At 36.8% G+C, this 21,374-nt stretch overlaps 1 protein-coding gene across 1 annotated transcript in view; it reads right to left on the reverse strand.

Annotated features, from left to right (window-relative positions):
* The window catches only part of VSTM4 (V-set and transmembrane domain containing 4), a 112,627-nt gene that overhangs the window by 30,432 nt on the left and 60,821 nt on the right, over nucleotides 1–21,374 (reverse strand). The window contains exons 5-6 of the mRNA XM_074233122.1: nucleotides 7,524–7,557; nucleotides 25–131 (exon numbers count right to left, since the gene is read on the reverse strand). Of these exons, the coding sequence (XP_074089223.1) occupies nucleotides 25–131; nucleotides 7,524–7,557 (141 nt within the window). The remainder of the gene's footprint in view (nucleotides 1–24; nucleotides 132–7,523; nucleotides 7,558–21,374) is intronic.

Below are 21,374 nucleotides of genomic sequence, written 5' to 3' on the forward strand. Positions count from 1 at the left end.
GAAGAGTCACATCCCTCTCAGTACCTTTGGCAGGAACTGCAGGAGGGACATCAGTTTTCTCTTTCCTCTTCTTGACCTTTTTTGGTTGGAGAGGTGACAAGCTTGTCACACTGGTGACTGTCTCCCCTGAGCTGTGAAGAGAATGATGTTTTGTGAAGCCAACAGCCAGGGAGGAATGAGAAGCATCTAAACTAACTGGAAAGTAGAGGAGACTGAGAAGGAAACAAAGAAACCGGCTTGGAGAGGGAGATCAGGAGGAGGGACAGAAAGAAAGGAGAGAGAGAAAGAGACAAAGAAAGAGACAGAGAAGAGAGAAAGAAGGAAGAGAGTAGAAGAATGACAGGGGAAGAAAGAGAGGAGGGAGAAAGAGGAGGGACAAAAAATAAACAGACTGACATAGACAATGAGGAGAGAGCTGAGGAAGAGAAAGAATGGGAAAGAGAGAAGAAGGATAGAAAAGAGGGAGAGAGGAAGGAGGGAAAGTCTAGAAGAAAAGAGAGGGGAGGGAAAGAAAGGAGGGGGAAAAGAGGAGAGAAAGAAGAGAAAAAGAAACAGAAGAGACAAACAGAAACAGGACAGAAAAAAGAGAAAGAAGAAAGAGGGTGAAAAAAGAGAGAGCAAAAGGAGAGAGACAAAAACAAGAGCAGAAGGGAAAAGAGAGAGAAAGAAGGGAGGAGAAAAGAGGAAGAAAAGAAAGAAGGAAGGAAAAAAGAAAGAAAGAAACAGAGATAGAGAGAAAAAAGAAGATAAAGGAGGAAGAGAAAAGAGAAAGAAACAAAGAGAGCAGGAGAGCAGACTCCATTTTTCCCCTTGTTTCCCAGCAGCATGCCTTAATCTATCCAATTTGTGCTAAAAAATATAGGGATCCCAGTTATTCCCCATCTCCCTCCAAGAAAGAGTAGTATCATACTTGGGGCATGTCCATTGTTACTCCCAATGAAATACAAAATCTTTATTTTACTTCCTATCCCACCTTTCACGTTCCACTATTTGTTTGCTTCACATCTTTATATAAGATATAATATAACTATCCTCAAAGAAACTGTTTATAAAAATGCTTAGATTTGTATAATGCTTCACAGTGACATAAACAACATATTTGTTCCTCACAACAACCTTGTCAAATAGATAGCAGAGCTATCATCATTTCCCCAATTTTAAAAAAAGAAGAAAATGAGGGAAGTAGTTCATATCACAGTCAAGATTCCAGGCTTTTGACTCTAAGGATAAGGCCCTTTTCTTAATTGAACACTATGATCAAGCAAAGTGATTAAAGAATGGGGGCCCAAAGAGATCAAGTGCAGGAGAGAGAGACAAAAGAAAATGACGTAAGAAATCTAAGAACTTGGTCAAGTGAACTTTTGAAATCACTTTATTCCTCAACAGTCTAAAAATATTCATCATTAACTAAATCCAATGCTTTTATCAGTACAATAATCAGGGACAGTTTTAGGGTATCTGAGATGGATTTCTGTATCCAGAGAAAGAACTGTGGAGTTTAAACAAAGAACAAAGACTACTACCTTCAATTTTAAAAAGTTGTCTTATGTAATACATTATTTTGCTCTCTCTAATATTTTATTTTTTCTTCAAGGATATGATTTTTCTCTCAACATATTCAATTTTGATCAATGTATAGCATGGAAACAATGTAAAGATTATCAGACTGCCTTCTGTGGGGGTTGGGGAGAGGAAGGAGAGGGTAAAGGAAAAATTATAAAATTCACAATCTTACAAAAAATGATAGGTAGAAACTGCTATTGTACACAATTTGAAAACAAAATATTTCTTAAAAAATAAATAAAAAATGAATTCAATGCTCTAATATAAAAATTGACTCTTGAATGAGACTCTGAATTCAAATTCTCCCTTTAATGATTATTATTTGTGTGACTTCCAGCAAATCAATTAATCTCCCTGGATTCTCAGCTTCCTCATGTGTAAAAAAAAAAGAAGGGATTGACCTAGTTGATCCAGCTCTATGATCTTATTCATGCCTCAGATCAACCACTTACTAGCTTTATGACTATAGGCAAAGTACCTAAGTTCTCTGTGTCTGTTCACTCTTCCCCAAAACTGGGAATAATAACACTGATATTTCCCCCCTCCCCCACAGGACTGATGTGTCTGGTAGAATAAAGTCAGTAAAACTGAACCTTTTAAGCTAAAGAACTTTACATTATTTATTTTTCATTCTTATTGTTATTACTGATTCTAAAGTACATTCTCACTAAAGTTCTACTCTGATACCTAATTCCAAACCTATAGGGCTTCAGTCAGAACAATTAGGTTTAAAAATGCCCTTGGGTTTTCAAAAACTCTGCCTGAAGAATGTAAGCACTTGGCACAGTCCACCAAGTTGGAAAGGCTTTGAGTATAGGATCAGTGATACTACATATATGTTAACTTAGGAATGACCTAATCAAGTTTCGGACAGATTCCTACAGGTAAAGTGAAAAATCATTTACTTAATTAACCGCTGAATTATTTAGAAGAAACAACTCTTAGAAGACCAGACGCTAAATCAGAGAGGGTTAACAATCTAGTGGAGGAAGTATCCACACACACCAAATTCTAGTTTGTTTTAGCACTGAGGTCTAATTATTAGTGTTCTGGACAAATTGAAGGAAAAATGAAAACAATATGGAAGGCAAAAAGTTTAGTGAGTTACTATACCTGATTGGTGTTAGGAAATTAGGCATAAGAAGCACTAACAAGAAAACATTATCAGTAGGGCTTAAAGGCACTGTCAAGCAAGGGGTTTTTTTAAAACACTATTCATTTATTCAATGAGTATTTACTTGAACAATTTTGTATATAAATAGTATACTATTAAGTATAGGACTCTGAATGAATTAAATGACTACATTTATCATTTATTACTGCCTCCAAATTCTAGTCAAACTGTCCTGTTTACTCTTTTCTATTCATAATATCTCAACTCCCCTCTCTGCACCTTTGCATAGGCTGTGCCCTATGTCTGGAATTCTCTCTTTTCTCATTTCTGTCTCTTGGAATCTTTAACTCCTTTCCTTTCCTCTCCCCTCCCCTTCCCTAATTATGATATATTTTACATTTGCTTCTCTGTATATGCTTTATTCCTCCTGTAGAAAGTAAATCCCTTCAGGACTTGGACTGATATGTATCTGTCATAGTATTCCTCGTATCAAGCACAGGGTCTGGTGGGTTCTGAAGAGTGCTTCATGAATAAACTCGAAACATGGGTTTGGGGTTTTTTGTGAAGAGGAGCAAAGGGAAGAAAAGGGGGAAGTATTATAAGTATTTATATTGTACTTGTTATGTGCAAGGCGCTATGTTAGGTGTTTTATAAATAAATATAGTCATTTGGTTGTATTACACTATGAAAAGAGAAAAGATGAAGAGAGAAGAAAAGAGAAGAGAAGAAGAGGAGAAGAGTAAAGAAAGAAAAGAGAAGAGAGAAAAAGAGAAGAGTGAAGAGAAAAAGAGAAGAAAAGGAAGAGAAAACAGAAAAAGATAAAAGAAGAAAAGGAAGAGGACAGAAGAGGAGAAAGGAGAAGAGGGGAGAGGAGAAGAGGAGAAAAGGAGGAAGGGAGAAAAAGAGAACAGGAGGAGAGAAGAGATCAGAAAAGAGAAAAGAAAAGAAAAGAAGGGAAGGGAAGAGAAAAGGAGGAGAGAAGAGAAGAGGAGGAAAAGAAAAGAGGAGAGGAGAAGAGAAAAAGAGAAGAGGGAAAGAAGAGAACAGAAAAAGAGAAGTGAATAAAAGAGAAGAGGAGGAGGAGAAGAGAAGAGGAAAATAGGAGAAGAGAATAAAAAGAGAAGAGGAAGAGAGTAGAAAAGAAGAGCCAAGAAAAAACAGAAGAGGAAGAGAGAAGAAGAGAAGAAAGAAAAAGAAGAGAAGAGAAGTGAAAAGAGGGAAGGGGAGGGGAGAGAGGAGAGGGAAGTGTCCAGGTCTTCAGGGAAGGTTCCTACCCACTGTGGGTCTAAGTTGTCTTATCTGTGAAATGAAGAAGTTGAACTAAATGATCTCTAAGGCTTTTTCCAGTTCCAAATCTATGACCCGAAGAGATTTTCATCTGGAAAATGGGGGTTCTGGACTAAAAGATACCTAAGATCCTTTCTGATTCTAACCAGATTGATTCTGTAACCATAAAACCCCTATGGGATTTGATTTTGACTTCTACATCCATTCTGAGGTCACCATGTGCACAACTGAACATCACAAGAACACATAATCCAAATCCTTATCCTCAGTGAATCTTAGTTCATCCATTGAAACAACAATGCTTGTGAGCACACTTGGCTGACAAACAGTGTGTCTTTGTGTCTTGGCTTTCCAATAAGAGGGAAGTGAAAGTTTTATCTCAGGGCCAAACAGTACGGTATTATATCTCTGACAGGAAAGAACTAGCTTTTCAGGAGCCAGAAAAACTGAGGAAGTTGGGAAAACATGCATGGATGGAAACTCCCTCAAAATGAGGGTGCTTGGTTAGCTGGAGACAACTGCTATTTGTGGACAGCTTATTTTTAAATATCATTGCCTTATGTTTCTCTTGCTCTGGGTTGGGGAAATGCCAGTACACTCCATATCCAGGCGACTTGCATTTGTGTAGTGGACAAAAGCCTTCAGGGATTCCTTCCAAATCCTAAGCACTTTCCATCCCAGAAGGATGTCAATTGTTTTTGTGCTCCATTTCTTCACAGTCTGAATTAACATCCTTGCTCTACAGATCTTACTGTAGTACAAAATGGGGAAGAATGAATGTTCCTCCAGTCTAACAAAATTTGGTTTGACTTCCATCTCAAAGGATATTTATAAAAATAACCTTGATGATGATTATTCCCATTTTATGCTACTTTCAGAGCTAAATGATATTTCCCTAAAAGAACAACTTGAACTTTAAGAGTCTTAATACTATATACACCATAACATTTTTAAATGGTATATTAAAGTATAGAGGCAATATGAGTTAGAGCACTGAGCTTGGTAGCAGAAAGACAGGTTCAAGTCTGGTCTCCTACTCAATATTTGGGTAACCATAGACATATCTTTTAGCCTCTCTGTCTTAAGCAACTCCCTTGGATTTATCTACCAAGTCTTAGTTGAATTCTAATCTACTGTGAAAGAAATGATTGCATCTAAAGTTTCATAGGATGGCAAACTCACAAACACTCTGAATATGAACATATGAGAGTATAGGAAATCTATGAGAATAGCCACAATAAGATTAACCAGTGTGATGGAAAAGGGACTGGACTTGAAGTCAAGGGACTTGAATTCTAATGTAGTGACCCTGAATCTCATCCATAAAATGAGGATAACACTTGTACTTCTGACCTCACAGGATCATTTTGAAGAGAGCACTTTGGAAGCCTTAGAGAGCTATAGAAATATGAGCCCATATGAATTATTATCAATTCTTAAGTTTCCATGGTAAGGCAACTAGAGAGGTAGGCTCAGAATCAGGAAGATCTGGATTCAAGTCCCAATCCTGAACTGCCTGTGGACTGTGTGACCTTAGCAAGTCACTTAATCGCTCAGGGTTCCACACAACTCTCTAGACCTATAAATTGCAGAATGAATGCTGATCTCCTACAGCAGAAATGTCTCCAATGTGAGCTCCCAATGGAATCACAGTTCTAGACCAGAAAAAAAATCATATTTATTTTGGGGGGAGAAGGTAGTGAGAATGATGATCTCATGCAACCAAACAGACAAAAATCTCTCTCTCTCTCTTTGTATTTATATCTAGCTTTCTGCTTTTTAGATATTTCAATCTTTTTTCCCCAGATCATTCCTTTTTTTTTCTCCTAGCCACAATTCATTTGGGTTACTACTGATAGTGGTCAGTAATATTCCTTTCACTTTTCTGTTTTAGGGAGGAAACAAAGTAGACTAAAACCCTAAGGAGAGACAAAAGATTTCTTGATTCTTTATTATTATTTCAAACTACTCAACAACCTCAAGTCTTCATTGCCCTCATATCCTTGGTATGCTGTGATATTGTCAGTCATACTTGAAATGATCATTTCAGAGGGGAAAAAATCCTTTCAATATTTCCCACATCCTTAACATGCTCTTATCGCAATCATATTGAAAACAGTGGGCTGAAAATGCAGTCAGATTTTTTTCAATCTTGTCTTTCTGGTCTCATTTTAAAACCTTTATCCATAAACCTGCTGTCTCTTCCCCCAGCTGCCTTTCACTTAGCCTTCAGAAATGAAGACTCATATCACTGAGGATATCTTGAATCCACAGTAATGGCAGAGTTTCTTGGGAGAAATAATAAGATCCATTCAGAAATTGTATCTATACTCAGGAACCCAGTCTCCCAACACTTCTGTGATATTTGCTATAGTCGTTTTTATAGTATTTTTAAAAAACCTTTTACCTTGTTTCTCATTTTACTATTTGTCATCAGAAACTGCTTTTTCTGGGAAGGACATTCATGCTAGAAGAACACCTCTTGCTGCTCCCTGCTTGGTGATTAACATCATGCTTTGGAAATGTTCAAAAGGATTGATAAGAGATTTTTATGCATTGTACTATGAGTGAGTTCAATTAAGTCCAATTTAGCAAGCCAGGCAGTGTATGTTAGACAGCAGGGCAACAAAGAGAAAAGTGACAGTCCCTACTCTTGAGGGGATTACATTTTATGCAGGAGTATGTTGTACTAGAGAAACGAAACATGCACAAAAGCAAGTAAATCCAAAGTTCATACCTGGATATTTCAAAAGGAAAAGAGTGCTTATATCTGGGGCACTGGGAAAGTTTTCATGTGGGGGGGGGGGTGGCCCTGAGCTCTGATTTTAGGGAAGGTAGAAGTCAACCTCATTGTAGGAATTGCTACAGGGAAGAAAGGTGCCATCATGGAGATGCTCCATGGAAACATAATCCCATGTGGTAGTAAGGGAAAATCAACAGATTTGATTCTCAGATATCACATATTATCTTTGCTGGAACTTTTGGTTCACTCAGTGAAATGAAATCCCTTTCTTTCAAGGGTTACTTGTGACCCTTTAAATGTGACAGTTTCTGCCCCCTATTTGTATATTGCCTTTCCCTTAGAATCATTATTCTTTGAATTCTCCCCTGCTTCTGTACTGGGTTAAGGCATTGCATTACTTGGAAGGGAAAAAATGCCCTTCAATGACTAGCATATTAGTGAAGATTAAATTATGTGATTAATCCAATATGAGCTACCACCATATTGCAGAAGGCAAGGTACCCAGAAAATAGAACACAGGACAGGGAGGTTTTAATGAGGGTAGGGGGAGAAGACAGGATGTAGGCCAGGCCATCTAGAGCCAATGAGACACAATAAACATTACACTGCATTGGAGAGGATAACCCAAAGAATTAGAAGCTGAGAGCAAATATGTTCACAGGGCATCTGTTTCTAGGTTCATGCTTAGAACATCATGAGAATAATATCCAGGTCTCTCAGGCAAAGATATGAGTATAGCCAATTTTGTTTTAATAGCAAAGGAAAGCAAAATGTTTCTAGGTTCCCTAGTTGAAAATAGGAAGTAAACAGTCCTACCTGTTCTGGGGGCATTTCATCAAATAATGTTTCACTGTAAAAGGAAAAACAAAACAAAACAGAAAATTGTAAATAAATGCTATTTCATAACTAAGTGTTTTAGGAGTCACCAGAGATTCTGGGGCTTGGGGAAGTTACTTGTATCATTACCACTAGATAGTCACTAGTTATGGGGTCCTATAGGGCCCATCTTGTGCTTACCTTTGGCACACTGGACTTGGGAGGTGGGGACCTAGGAAGAATTTCTTGAACCTAATGTGTTGAAACTCAAATCAGCAATTGAAGAAGGGTCACAGAAATCCACCCAAATTCCAAGGATCAATTTTATCAACAGAAATTATCAGCTAAGGAAAATTTTCACCTAGATAGAACCCCGTTGTGAAGTTATACATGTAATATATGTTTAGCCTATCACCCTCTTCCAGAAGTGGGACATCAGTTGCCAGAGTTCTACCATTGTCTTAAATACTGCCTTAAAGCATGTATCCTAGACATGTGAACTGTTATAGGAAATGCTAACTCCTAAGAGACTCTAACATTTTAAGTTATTTATTGACACTGAACTTCAGTCACAACATCTATAAAATAGAAGGTTATATTAAATGAATGGTTCTTAATGTGGTGTCTATGAACTTCACAAAAAGTTGTCTAGTTGTTTTCAGTCATTTCTGACTCTATTTGGGGTTTTCTTGACAAAGATATAGGAGAGGGCTGCCATTGCTTCCCCACTTCATTTTACAGATGAGAAAACTGAGGCAAACAGGGTGAAGTGACTTGTCCAGGGAGACACAAGCTAGTAAGTATCTGAGACTGGATTTGAATTCAATATTTAACTATACTTGGTTTTTAACTATAATTTAACTATAATTGGTTTCCTTTGGAATCCTGTGAATTTTATTTTATGAATTTGAAAAGATGATCCTGAGAAGAGATGCACAAGATTTACTGGTCCATAACACAAAGTTAAGCACTCCTGTTGTAAATGGTCACTAGATCATTTTCCATCTATAAGATCTATGGTCTTATCATTTATCTTTATGGAAATTCATCTTATAAGATATGGACCATTATTTTCAAAAAACTTTTTTTGGATAGGAATCCTGTAGTTCAGTAAATTATCTCTCAGTCTCAGCAACAGGGCTCTCACAGAATTAATAAGCATGTTATCTGGGTGGAGAAACAAAATGTGAGATAGCTACTTTCCTTCCATTTGAAAGCAATTCATTACTCAGTTCTCTTATGAATCCACCTAACCATTTTGTCTATATTTCTATATCTTTTGTGCCAGAACATAAAAAGAAATTTGGCAAATTCATTTTCAGAGTACAAATAGATTTTATCTATGGTATCCTTTAGCGTGGAACAATGGAAAGCCCCAAGGATCTTAAGTGAGAAGACTTTTGGTAAGTCATTCAACTTCTCTGACCCTCAGTTTTCTCATTTATAAATTGAAGGGGTTTGATAAGATGACCTCTGAGGTCTCTTCAAGCTGACAGCTCTGTATCTACCCATTTAATGATTTTGTGAAAAAGAAAATTAGGCTAAATCTGGCATTACTTGTGCTTAGTGAACCAATGTTAGCTTCTAATGATCACAGCTTCTTTTTTCTAAACATTCCATTTCTATTTCCAGGTAGTTTTCCCTTTAAATCCATTTTAGGGTGTAAGTAGAAAATTCTGAGAGAGCCTCATCATCTCACTTTCTTGGTAACATTCCCATTTTCAAATGTAGTGTTCTGTACACAGTTGTTTTTAATAAGTAGAAATGGTCTGAGTGTTTGATAAAGGAAATGAATTTTTTAAGAATATAATTTTATATAAGAGATTAAAAACTGACAACAAAACTAAGAAAGGGAGAAATAAAACAAAAAAAAATCTTAAAGAAGAAGGGAAAAAATAGAAGAAGGAAAATCACACTTTGGAGATGGCTGTGATGAACCTCTATGCATTTCTGACCCACGTACATCTGTGGATAACACATAATTTTAAGAATTTCAAATGTTTCGTTAATTTTTTTCTATAGTATTGTGAATTCTACTTTAAAAAAATCCCTTTGGGGTATGATTTGATTATGTTAACTATATAAATTTGATTAAAAAGAATACTGTGAAAGGATTGCTAATTTAGGGAAACTTCCATTCTAGGAGGTTTTTGAAGCTTGAGGTAGTGGCAGCCTGAGCCACAGGGTTAAGGGGGGGGGTGGGACCAAAAGAGGAAGGGGAAGGCACAGCTTCTAGGAATGGCCACAAGGTGGCAGAGTGAACACACACAGCCACTCCCTGCTGTCCCAAGAAAAATAGTCAATAGATGGGGGAGATTCCCAGAGACTCCTTGTGAATTTAAGATGGTTAAAGGGAAAATCATCCGTCCCCATCAGATCCCATTGACAAGACCACCTCTGAGGTCTCTTTCAGAAGGAATTTTGCTTTAAAGAAGTTAAAGGGATATTATAATGAAGTGTGATGTTTCTATAGGTGGGGAAGATTAGACAGAGCCTGACATAGTAAATGTTGCAAAGGGATGGAAATTCAGGAGGACTCTCCCCTACATATTACATACATACATGATGCATACATACACAAATATATTTCAGAAAGTTTTCTTTCTTTCATCTATCAAGAATACTTTCAATGGAAGATCAAACCTTTTATCCCATAATCAGAAATTATGGTTAAAATACAAATAATCTTGGAAGAAAAAAGTATATTAAGTTAATTTTTTTTCTTATGCATCTAGAGATTTAGAGCTAATTCCTTAGATGTCTAATCCAAATACCCAATTTTGTTTTCTTTTTTAGCATATGAAGGAAATGAAGTTCATAGATATTAAATGATTTGCCCAACGTTACATAGTGTTATAGAATTGGTTAGTGGAAGAGCAGGGACTCCAAACCTTCCTCTAATTCCAAATCCAATAGTCTTGCCACTATACTTTATTGCTCACTAACATCTGGTTCTTTCTTGTGATCTGATTTTGATTGAAAAATGAAAGAGGAAACTCCAAGGTAGGAGAAAATACCACATAGACCGGGGCCAGGGGGGTAGGGTAAGGGAGAAGGACCACAAACTAAGGGGACACAGAAAAATCAAGGGAGCCAAAGATGAATTTCAAAGTTTTCTCAATATTTCTGAGGGCTGGCTAGGTGGCCACTGTCTAATAAGCCCTTCTGAAAGATAGAATAGACAGTCAGTGTGGCAAGAGTAGCCATGAAAGGAAAGTGCCTTTTGGGTTTGTTAATTAAGCAAGAAAGATGGTAAGTCATCATAGAAAAGAGACAGCCAAGGCCAAATGAATAGAAAGATAGCCTTAAAATCAACAAGACTTGTATTCAAATACTACTTCATACACATACTGACGGAATAGCCTTGGGCAAATCACTTAATTTTTCAATACAAAACATCTCTCTAAAACTCTAAAATTGCAGAGAGGTTCCCATGTGCATTACTAGAGAGATTTAACACTGAAAGATTCCAGTAGCAAAGAAATCACAGGTCTAATCCTTGCACATTTCATGGCAGAACTATCAAAAGCTTCTTGGTCCAAGCATTTATAGCCAACAGAGCATTGATTTCGAAATAAAAAAAAATACTTTAAGTAATTCTTGGAGGTCATTGACTACTCTGAGTTTTGCTCTTATATCCTGGATACCAATTATCAGAGCTGGTCATCAATAATCATTTTCATTAGTTGATTTCCATCAATCAATTAAATATCCACCATGTGCCAGCACTGTGGTGGGAACTAAGATTGAAGATGAAATGGAATGGTTCCCTTCCTTCAAGGAGTTTACATTTTATCAGGAAAACAACATGTACACATATAGAAGTAGATACATAATAAATACAAGGCAATTTTGGAGGGAGAAAGCACCACCATCTGGGCTATCAGGAAAAGCTTCATAAATAAGGTAATATTTGAACTGAGCTTTGATGAAATCAAGCCATTCTAAATAAGTAAAAGTATATTATAGGAATGAATGACAGCATCTTCATGCTAAATATTAAAAATACAAAGACTAAACCAAAATAGTCCCTGCCCTTTAGAAGCTTCCATTTATCAAAAGGAATATCATAGAGGGCAGCTAGGTGGCACAGTGGATAGAGCACCGGCCAAGGAATCAAGAGGACCTAAGTTCTAATCTGACCTCAGACACTTAATGATTGCCTAGCTGTGTGACCTTGGGCAAGTCACTCTTAACCCCACTGCCTTAAATAAAAATAAAATTTAAAGAAAAAGAAATGACATGTGTATATATGAGAATAATTAGAAGACATATAGGCTGCTGGGAGAAAAATCAGCAATGTCAGATATGCAGACACTCTGGTGAAAGTGAAAAAGAATTTAAAAGCTTCTTCATGTGGGTGAAAGAGGAGAATGCAAAATCTGACCTGAAGTATAATGCTGAAAAATAAAAACAAACCAAAAAAATCCTAAGATAATAGCTTCTGGTCTCATTACTTCCTGGGAAATAAAGGCCGAAGAATTGGAAACCTTGTCAGATTTTATATTTTGGGGTTCAAAGATTCAAATGGTGACTGCAGACATGAAATTAAAAGATGTTCGCTTCTTAGTAGGAAAGTTAAGGCAAACCTGAACAGCATACTAAAAAGTAGAGACATCATCTGGCTAACAAGGGCCTAGATAGTCAATGTTATTTTTTACCCAGTAGGAATAAATGACTATGAGTCAGATTGTAAGGAAAGCTGAGCACCATAAAATTTATGCTTTCAAATTATGGTGCTGGAGAAAATTTCTGAGAGTCCCTTGAATGGCTAGGAGATTGTATCAGTCAATACTTAAATAAATTAACTCTGACTAGTCAGTGGAAAAACAAATAGTGAAGCTGAAACTTAAATACTTTGACCCCACAATAAGAAGATAGGGCTCAATGGAAAAGACTGATGTTGGGAAAGATTGAAGGTAAAGGGAGAAGGAGATGGCAGAGGATGAGATGGATAGAGAGATGAACCAATTTCAGCAGATAATGGCAGATAGAAGAGCTTGGTGTGTCATGGTAGAAGGGGTCACAAAGAGTTGGATGAGAGGGAACAACGATGGTGGGGTGAGAGGCACTAAGGAATCAGGAAGGGACTTTGAAGCTATGCTAAGAAGCAAAGGGAAGGAGCACATCTTCCAGGCATTGGGACAGTCAGTGTTAGAATAAGGAGCCAGACTGAGTGACTTGTGTAAAGAAGAGCAAGGCCAGTTTGGCTGGTTTGTGAACTAAAGAAAGAGTAGTAATATGCAATAAGATTGGAGCCAAGATTTTAGATGCTAAACAGAGGGGTTTGTATTTGGTCTCAGAGGTATCAGAGACATAGTAATGGTTTAGTAAATGGTTGCTGAATTGAATTCAAAGGCTCCCAGTTCTATATCCCTATTTTACAAATAAAGAAACTGAGGCCCAAAAAGACTTGCACAAAGTCACAGATCTAGTAAACAGGCAAGGGAGGATTCAAACCCAGGTCATTTACCTGATATCTGTTGTTCTGTGCATCATGCTATATTACCTCTTATTCACCACTCCCCTGTGGGGCAAGTTATGATTCCCTTCAACTTCCCCTTTTCCCCATCCCATCCTCTTCCCTTTTCTATCGAGAGGGTTTTGTATGTTTCTGCCAAAGATGACATCTGCTTGATCAAGTTTCATATAATTCTGCATGAGTGATTTTTACACTGAATCCCAAGCACGAGGGTAGGGTTTTCCTCACATTGATCCAAAGAACGATGGTTCCTATTGACCAGAGTGTGTGTTTAAGAAAAGAAAACAAAAGTGGAATCCACAGTACTAGCATTCTGTGGTTGCTCTGCTGACCACCAAGGCTTTATAATACAGCTGGATATGGAAAAAAGACTCCCCAAAGTCTCATGGTAGGAGTTCCATCAGTAACTCTTCACATCTGTTTTGTTTCTGAATCAAAAGCCAAGAGTCTGAAACCAACGGTGTGGCAAACTCAGCTTGGCATTATCTCTACACCGATCCCAGTTCTTTCTGATTCAAACTATCATGAGTAAGAGATAAACCACAGAGTTGGACTATAGCTATTACCACCAATGTTGTGTGAAGTAATGCAAAAGGGAGTTTTAGACTCATGGAATGCTCAACCTGGAAGGGAATTCAATTCCCTCATATCACATAGGAGGAGACTGAGGCCAATAGGTAAGATGTTGCCTTTGGACACACAGCTATTAAATATCAAGAACAGAGATTCAAAGAGAAGACTTCAAATCCAATGCTCTTTCCACTACCATTTGCAGTTTTTCTTCTAGGGTTAAACTGGTTCTGCAAGAATTAAAAAGATTAACCATATATATAATTTTGAAAGGAATTTCTTTTTCCTACTATAACCATTTTTGAGGGAGACAAGGCAATGGAGTTAAGTGACTTGCCCAAGGTCACACAGCTAGGTAATCATTAAGTGTCTGAGGACAGATTTGAACTCAGTTCTTCCTGACTCCAGGGCTGGTGCTCTATCCACTGCACCATCAATCTTTCCTTATGACCATTCTTAAGGACATTTGTACATGGATCATTCAATCATTTTTGAAATTTCTAACATCTTATATTACTACAAAATCAGTTTACTGTTCCACAAGCTCCTTTTTGCTATTCTCCATATATGACAACCTATCTGTTCATCCTTTCTGTAGTTCCCAGTCACATGCTGTCCTCTTTGCCTAGAAGGCACTTCTGCCTTTTAGAATTGCTAGCTCCCTTCCAAGTTCAGCTCAAAACCTACCTTCTGCACAGTCTTTCCTGATCCACGCTACCCACCTTATTCTTATGCCTTCTTCCTCCCAAATTAGCTTGTGTATGCATATACATATATATCTTACATGTTTGTATATATCTGTTATTTATATATTATATATATGGAGATAGACAGAGACAGAGACAGAGACAGAGAGAGAGAGAGAGAGAGAGAGCCTTCCTGATAGAATACAAACTTCTTGAGAACAGTCACTGTTCCATTTTCATCCTTGCAACCTTAGCATCTATCATAATGCCTGTAGATAACAGGTGTTTAATTGATTTTTGAAAACTCATCATCTGTGGTCTCTCAGACTGCTGCCCTACCTCCCCTACCTGAAATCTATACCCTCCTCACTTTTGTCTCTTAGAATCCTCAGCTTCTTTCAAGGAAAAGTTAAAGTGTCACCTCTAAAAAGTCATTCCTAATTCCTTTAACTTTTAGGATTCTCTCTTCCTTCAAATGATCTTATTATACTTCTATTATCGCCAGGAGAATACAAGTTTCATGAGGGAAAGGGCTATTTATTCTTAGTTTTTTTCTGCCATTTTCTTTGTACTCTCAGTGTCCAAGATAGTACTTTTTCCATATATATTCTTACTGAAATTTTCCTTAATTAAGCAGAACATGCAGAAGATGGCAAAGTGACATAATGGATAGAGCTGGCCTCGGAGCCAGGTGGTTCAAGGCCTTCCTCTGGCATATTGACTGTGTGACCTTGAGCATATTACTTAACTTCTAAGTGTCCTAGTCACCCTTCTACAATCAAAAGTTGAAGAGAAAATGCAATCTTTTATTAGTAGTTTTCTTATTCAAAAGTATCATACATGAATTAAATTATAGGAAAAACAATTGCCAATAGGCATTTTCTAACATCTTTATGCAGAAGATGAAACTGGACTCAAAAGAAAACATAGCTTAAATAAGATGGAAGACTTACTCTTATGGAGCTTTGCAAATAAGACCAGAAGTGTTCTTGCATTTCTCTACCCTTCCTCCACATGAGCGATATTATTTATAGATTCTTGTGTGTCTGCACAGATATCTTGTGGGTACAGATAAGGGACAGCTAGAACAATTCTACATTTTCTAGAATTGAAAGACCTTGTTTCGACCCTGTGTTAACTATTTAATAGGTATGTGTCCTTGAGTTAGACTAAGAATAATATCAGGAATGCTCAGGCTAAGAGCAGACTAAAGGTGATGAAGGAGTTAATGACAGGGAAAATAGGGTCTTTAGCTATAGGGTATCAGTAGTTAGAGCCCTGGGTCTGAAATCAGGAAGACTCATCTCCATGAGTTCAAATTTGGCCTCCAACACTTATTAGTTTTGTGATCCTGGGCAAGTCATTAAACCCTGTTTGCTTCAGTTTTCACATCTGTAAAATAACCGAAGAAGGAAATGACAACCACGCTAGTATCTTTGTCAAAAAAACATCTCAAATGGGGTCATGATGAATAGAACATGACTGAAAAGAGTAACAATAATATATGGGCAAAAAGAGGCAGATCAAAGAAAGGAAGGAAAAGAACAATGCTTTAAGTGGACAGGAAAATGAAAACGATTGATTTAGAGAAGGAAGAACTATGGAACTCTTGTTTTTCTTCTTTTCTTTTCTAAGACAAATGAAAAACAAAGACAATGATTAAAGGAGAATTGGTAGGGATAAGAACTAGACCTATGACAGCCAGGTGGTGCAGTGGATAGAGTCCTGGACTTGGAGTCAGGAAGACTTCCATTTAAATCCAACTTCAGATACTTTTTAGCTACGTGACCCTGAACAAGTCACATAACTATTATCTACTTCAGTGTCCTCATCTGTAAAATGAGGATAATAATAGAACCTAAATCATAAGATAGTTTTAAGGATAAAATAAAATTATAGCTGCAAAGCATTTAAAAATCCTAGAACACTTTATTAATGTTAATTATTCTTATTATGATGACATTGACATAGAGAACTCTCAGGAGAAAATTCACTCTATCAGTTTAAGTCAACCCCTTCTTTACAATTTATAGTCTTAGAATGATACCTACTGCACTGAGGGTAAGTGGCTCCTTGAGGGAAAGAATTATCTCATTTTTCTGTTTAAAACCCCAGATTTAATAGACACAGAAGGTGCCTCTTAAATGCATGTTGAATGATCAAATTGTCTGCCTTCATCATTCAGTTTCTTTTAGCAGAACTACCAGAATGATCTAAGCCTCAATATTCTTTCTACCCTAGCCCCAGTTGAATACTGAATATGAAAGTAAAACACTAACCTCCAGATTGCTTTGTGTCTTTGAGTTTCTCCTGAGATTCTTACCAAAAATCCACCAAAAGCAATCCAGCATCTCTTGACTAAAAGAGCTAGAGTCCTTATCTAACACTGGGAGATGAGCTTTGGAAATTGTTAGAAAATATTTATATTAGCTCTTCTCGTAGGGACTAAGAATTAGAAATCAACGGAATGTCCAACAATTGGGGAATGGCCAAACAAGCTGTGGCAAAGGATTGTAATGGAAAATCATTGTGATAATATAAATGAAAAGCAGGATGGTTTCAGAAAAACCTGGAAAGACTTGCATGAACTAATGGAAAGTAAAATGAACAAAACCAGGAGAACATTGTGTACATAGTAACAATCATATTATTTGATGAAGAATTGTTAATGACTTAGCTATTCTCAGCAATACAGTCCCAAAGAACTAATGATGAAGCATTTTTCGTCTCCAGAGAAAGAACTGATATTGGGGGGGGTATTAGGTTTTTGCAAGGCAAATGGGGTTAAGTGGCTTGCCCAAGGCCACACAGCTAGGTAATTATTAAGTGTCTGAGACCGGATTTGAACCCAGGTACTCCTGACTGCAAGGTCGGTGCTTTATCCACTACACCACCTAGCCACCCCAGAACTGATATTGTATTAACACAGACTGAAAAGTGTTATTTTTCACTTCTTCATTTTTCCTTTTATTCGAATATTCTTGTACAAAAATGACTAATATGGAAATGTTTTACATGAAAAAAATTGTTAGTCCTCCTATTTGTTGAATTCTCACTCTACCACAAGGGGGGAAAAGATGAAATGCTGAAATATTTTTGTATGGGAAGGCTGCAACCACAATAAACAAGCAAGTCTGTATTCTATTAGGATCCAAACTGAAGTCTTCTTTCGAAGACAATGTGCTTGGGAAGACTTTAGGCATAAATCATGGAGGACTGTTGGCCACAAAATTTTGTATTTTCCAGGATGACTCATAGTTACAAAACCCATTAACCCATAATGAGGAGATCTTAGTATTATTGGCACTCATGGAAGAACACGAGCTTTATTACACTAGAAAGGAATTAAATAGAATTTTTTCCTTGGCAAACCAACAGGTGTGTTCAATTAAAAACAAATCTACCTTTTAAAATAAGGTATCTAAAAAAACCAAAGTTGAACTAGCTCTTGAATAAAAACAACAAAGAAGAGAATATACAGAAAGAAACATGCTGGCACTTTCCACTTAACCTTGGACTTGCCTTGGCCTTTTCTCACACTGGTTGATTTGGCCAAGAGTTGGCATAACCACTGTAACAGCCTGTTCAGAAAGAACTTCCAAGAAGGATTTGAGTAGATGGGACTGAGGTAAACACTGATTTCCATTGGTATTTGTCAATATTAACATAGTTGGTAAAAATCAAAATTGGATTTTCTTCTATTTCACAAGCTATGAGCAATGTTTCAAGGTGCCAGGAAATTATTCCACTGTACAGACTAAAGCTCTTAGGAATGAATCAAATAGCAGCAATCACAAAGACATGGAAAATTCTATATTCATTCAGGTCTTACTGGAATTCCCAATTTTCTCAGGATTTATAGCACTGCCTTTCAAGATAAAACTGAGAAGATTCCTGAGCTAAAGAAAAAATAATAATTGATAATAATAAATAGCATTTATTTAATAATGTTTTAAATGTATTTAATAATGTTTTATGGTTTGCAAAACACTATCAACTCATTTAATCTTTACAACAAACCACTATTATCATCTCTATTTTATAGATGAAGAAACTGAGGCACACAGAGGTTAAGTAAATTGCTCAAATTCATACAGCTGATATGCAGCTCAAGTAGAATTTGATTTCAGGGCTTTCTAAATTCTGCATATTCTATCTATTAGTTCACTTGGCTGCCCCAAATCCACTGAACCCATATTCCTCCCTCTAACCCCCCCCCAATTAACTAGTTGTTTTAAGAGCAGGCAGAGCAGCCCAAGACAAGATTGCCCAGGAAAAGTGATTCATTTCATATTAAAGGGTAACATATGGTAGCAAGCTTCCATGGACCTAGCTCATTTCTCTAAGCCCAGCTACTACTGGCTTCTCTGGCTTGATCTATGGCCACATTAGCATCATCGGTCTGTTTTGCTATGGTCTCAGTCTTAGCTTCCCATTTACAACCTTGCTTGCTCATCCTACTTGTTCCAATCAATCAATAAGTCTTTATTAAGTATCTACAGTGCTAGACATTGTATTATGTCCTGGGGTCACAGAGACAAAAGTCCATCCATCAACAGTCCCTGCACTAAAGGAACTTTATATCAGTAGAGTTCTTGTCAGGATTGCAATACTGGTCAATCTAATCAGACCCTGTTCCATTCTCTGCTCCCCCTCCCCCATCCTAATATTGGCCAATAAGCATGAATAGTTTCAAGGCAAAAGAAGTGGAAAGTTTGAAATGAGTATTATCAACTGCTAAGACCCTTGAGAGTCCCTTTAGCATCTCCACAAGTCATACCTCTCTATTCATCTTTCCCCATTCAACCTGCTTATCATTAAACATTAGAATTAAAGATAACTAAACACATTACCACCTGTTCCTTGTTAACAGGAACATAATGTCAGGGCTAGAAGGAGTTCTAGAGCTTATCTGTTCTAAATTCCTGGATTTTAATATTTTCCATTCATATTTTATTCCTAATATTATGACAACCTACACATATGTGTCATATTCCACATTAGTGAAGGGAATACCTGTCCATGCAGGAGATCCCAGATCCATTGATTATTTGAATATTGCAACAATATTGTTTTCTACTATTTATTGTTATAAATATATCATTTTCCAAAAAACAAAGTATCATTTTCTTTTTTTAGGTGTTTTTTTTTTTGCAAGGCAAATGGGGTTAATTGGCTTGCCCAAGGCCACACAGCTAGGTAATTATTAAGTGTCTGAGGCCGGATTTGAACTCAGGTACTCCTGACTTCAGGGCCAGGGCTCTATCTACTGTACCACTTGCCTCCCCCAAGGTATCATTTTCCAAACTCATTTGGTTCATAGTAGGCCTTTGTGGGCTAACCTGGAATACTATTAAATATATAAAATATTGTTTTAAGGGAAAGTTATTTTGAGTCCAAACTTATCAACTTTTCAATATACATACATACATATATATATTGAATCCTAGCTAATCAAACATAAAGCTGTGACCACGTGTTAACTTAGAGCATATATTCTACTCATTTTTTTTAAATCGAGAAATCAAATGGTCTCAATTGAATTGTTTTTAATTCTTTCACTTTACTTTAAGGACTCATGATTTTATCAATATGGTGCTCCACTACCAGCACAGATTAAAACTCTCTGTCTTATTGGAAATGGCTTTTGGAGGATGTTTTCTATTAAATTGTTTCTAATATCAATAGTATCTAGAATTCATGTTTTTCACCAGCAGCATATGGCAAGAATTAATAAATGCTATTGAGTTAGACTGACAACTTGGGGATTCTTTTTAGGTACCCTAATATTCATGAGTATACTGTTCTAATTCAAATTCCTTGAAGGCAGAGACTTTCTTACTTTTATACTTATATCCTGGTGATTAGGGGTGGACACATAGTAATTGCTTAATAAATGCCTTTTCATTCATTTATTGATTTAAAAATCCATAACTATATACATATATATATATATAGTATAAAACCTACAATGTATAAAACACTAGAATTTGTAGGTGTGATTTTTCTGTTTAGGTACGCAAATATAATGATCTTTGATATCCATTTTGGTTGAGTTACGTCCACCAAAAACAAAAAATAAAAACTTCTAATTGGGTTGATATTTTGAAGAAAGTTGAATTGCAGCACATCAATACAGTATGTGTTCTCTTCTGCTTCTGGTCCCCATGATGGCAACTTAAAAAAATCACAGAATACTGAACACCACTGGATGAAGCAGGATTTCCAACACTATTCCCTATATTCTGTTGGGAAATTCAACATTACTACCAAAAATTAGCTCATTAAAAAGTTACACAAGTTACTAGATGGCTGAAACCCTTAAATTTCTTGGTGTAAATGATTAGGAAAGAATCATTGCCTCCATGCAACTCAAATCAACAGAGAACAAGAAGGCAAAACAGAAAGCCAAGCCCAAAATGAATAACAGCTGAGTGAAAATCTCTTAAGAAAAATAAAAACTTTAGAAGGGGAGTGACTTTCTCTGAATAATGCCACATCATGCTATGAAGAGGAAGTGTAGACAATATCATGCTAAGTGAAGTTGAACCAAGAAAAGTGAGTTGAACTTGATTCTGAGCAAAGGATGCTGTTCAGAGTTTATCTTTTCAAGCAGGACCATTCTGGGTAGGTTTGGGCAGAGCTGATGGAACCTCAAGAACAATGCTCTTAAATGCAATGTGAAGTACATCTGATAACATCATTTCTGGGTTTTAGGTCCCCAGATAAGGTAAAATTAGCCTGGCTCTCATCAATTCCAGGCTCCCCCAATCCATCACCTTCTCTGCTGTCTGATGCTGGGGTGGGACTGAGAACCCACTTAACTGTACTATCAGTCTCTTAGATTTAGGCTCTCCAAGATCAAAATATTCTTGGTGTACATTCCTCTTAGCTTTTTCCTATCTATGACAACAAAACAGCATTAACATCAGAGAATATCAGATAGGAAATCAATCAAACAATAAATGCTTATTGTAGCTACTATTTTCCAAAATTTACACATTTATTCACTAATTCCACTGTAAAATCAAAGAGTTCTCAGATCTAAATCTGTGATCTCAGGATCATTTGGTCATTCATTTCTTTGCTCAGTAGACATCAGGAGCCCTTTAA

The sequence above is a fragment of the Macrotis lagotis genome, chromosome 4 (genome assembly GCF_037893015.1).
Source record: "Macrotis lagotis isolate mMagLag1 chromosome 4, bilby.v1.9.chrom.fasta, whole genome shotgun sequence".
Classification (NCBI taxonomy): domain Eukaryota; kingdom Metazoa; phylum Chordata; class Mammalia; order Peramelemorphia; family Peramelidae; genus Macrotis; species Macrotis lagotis.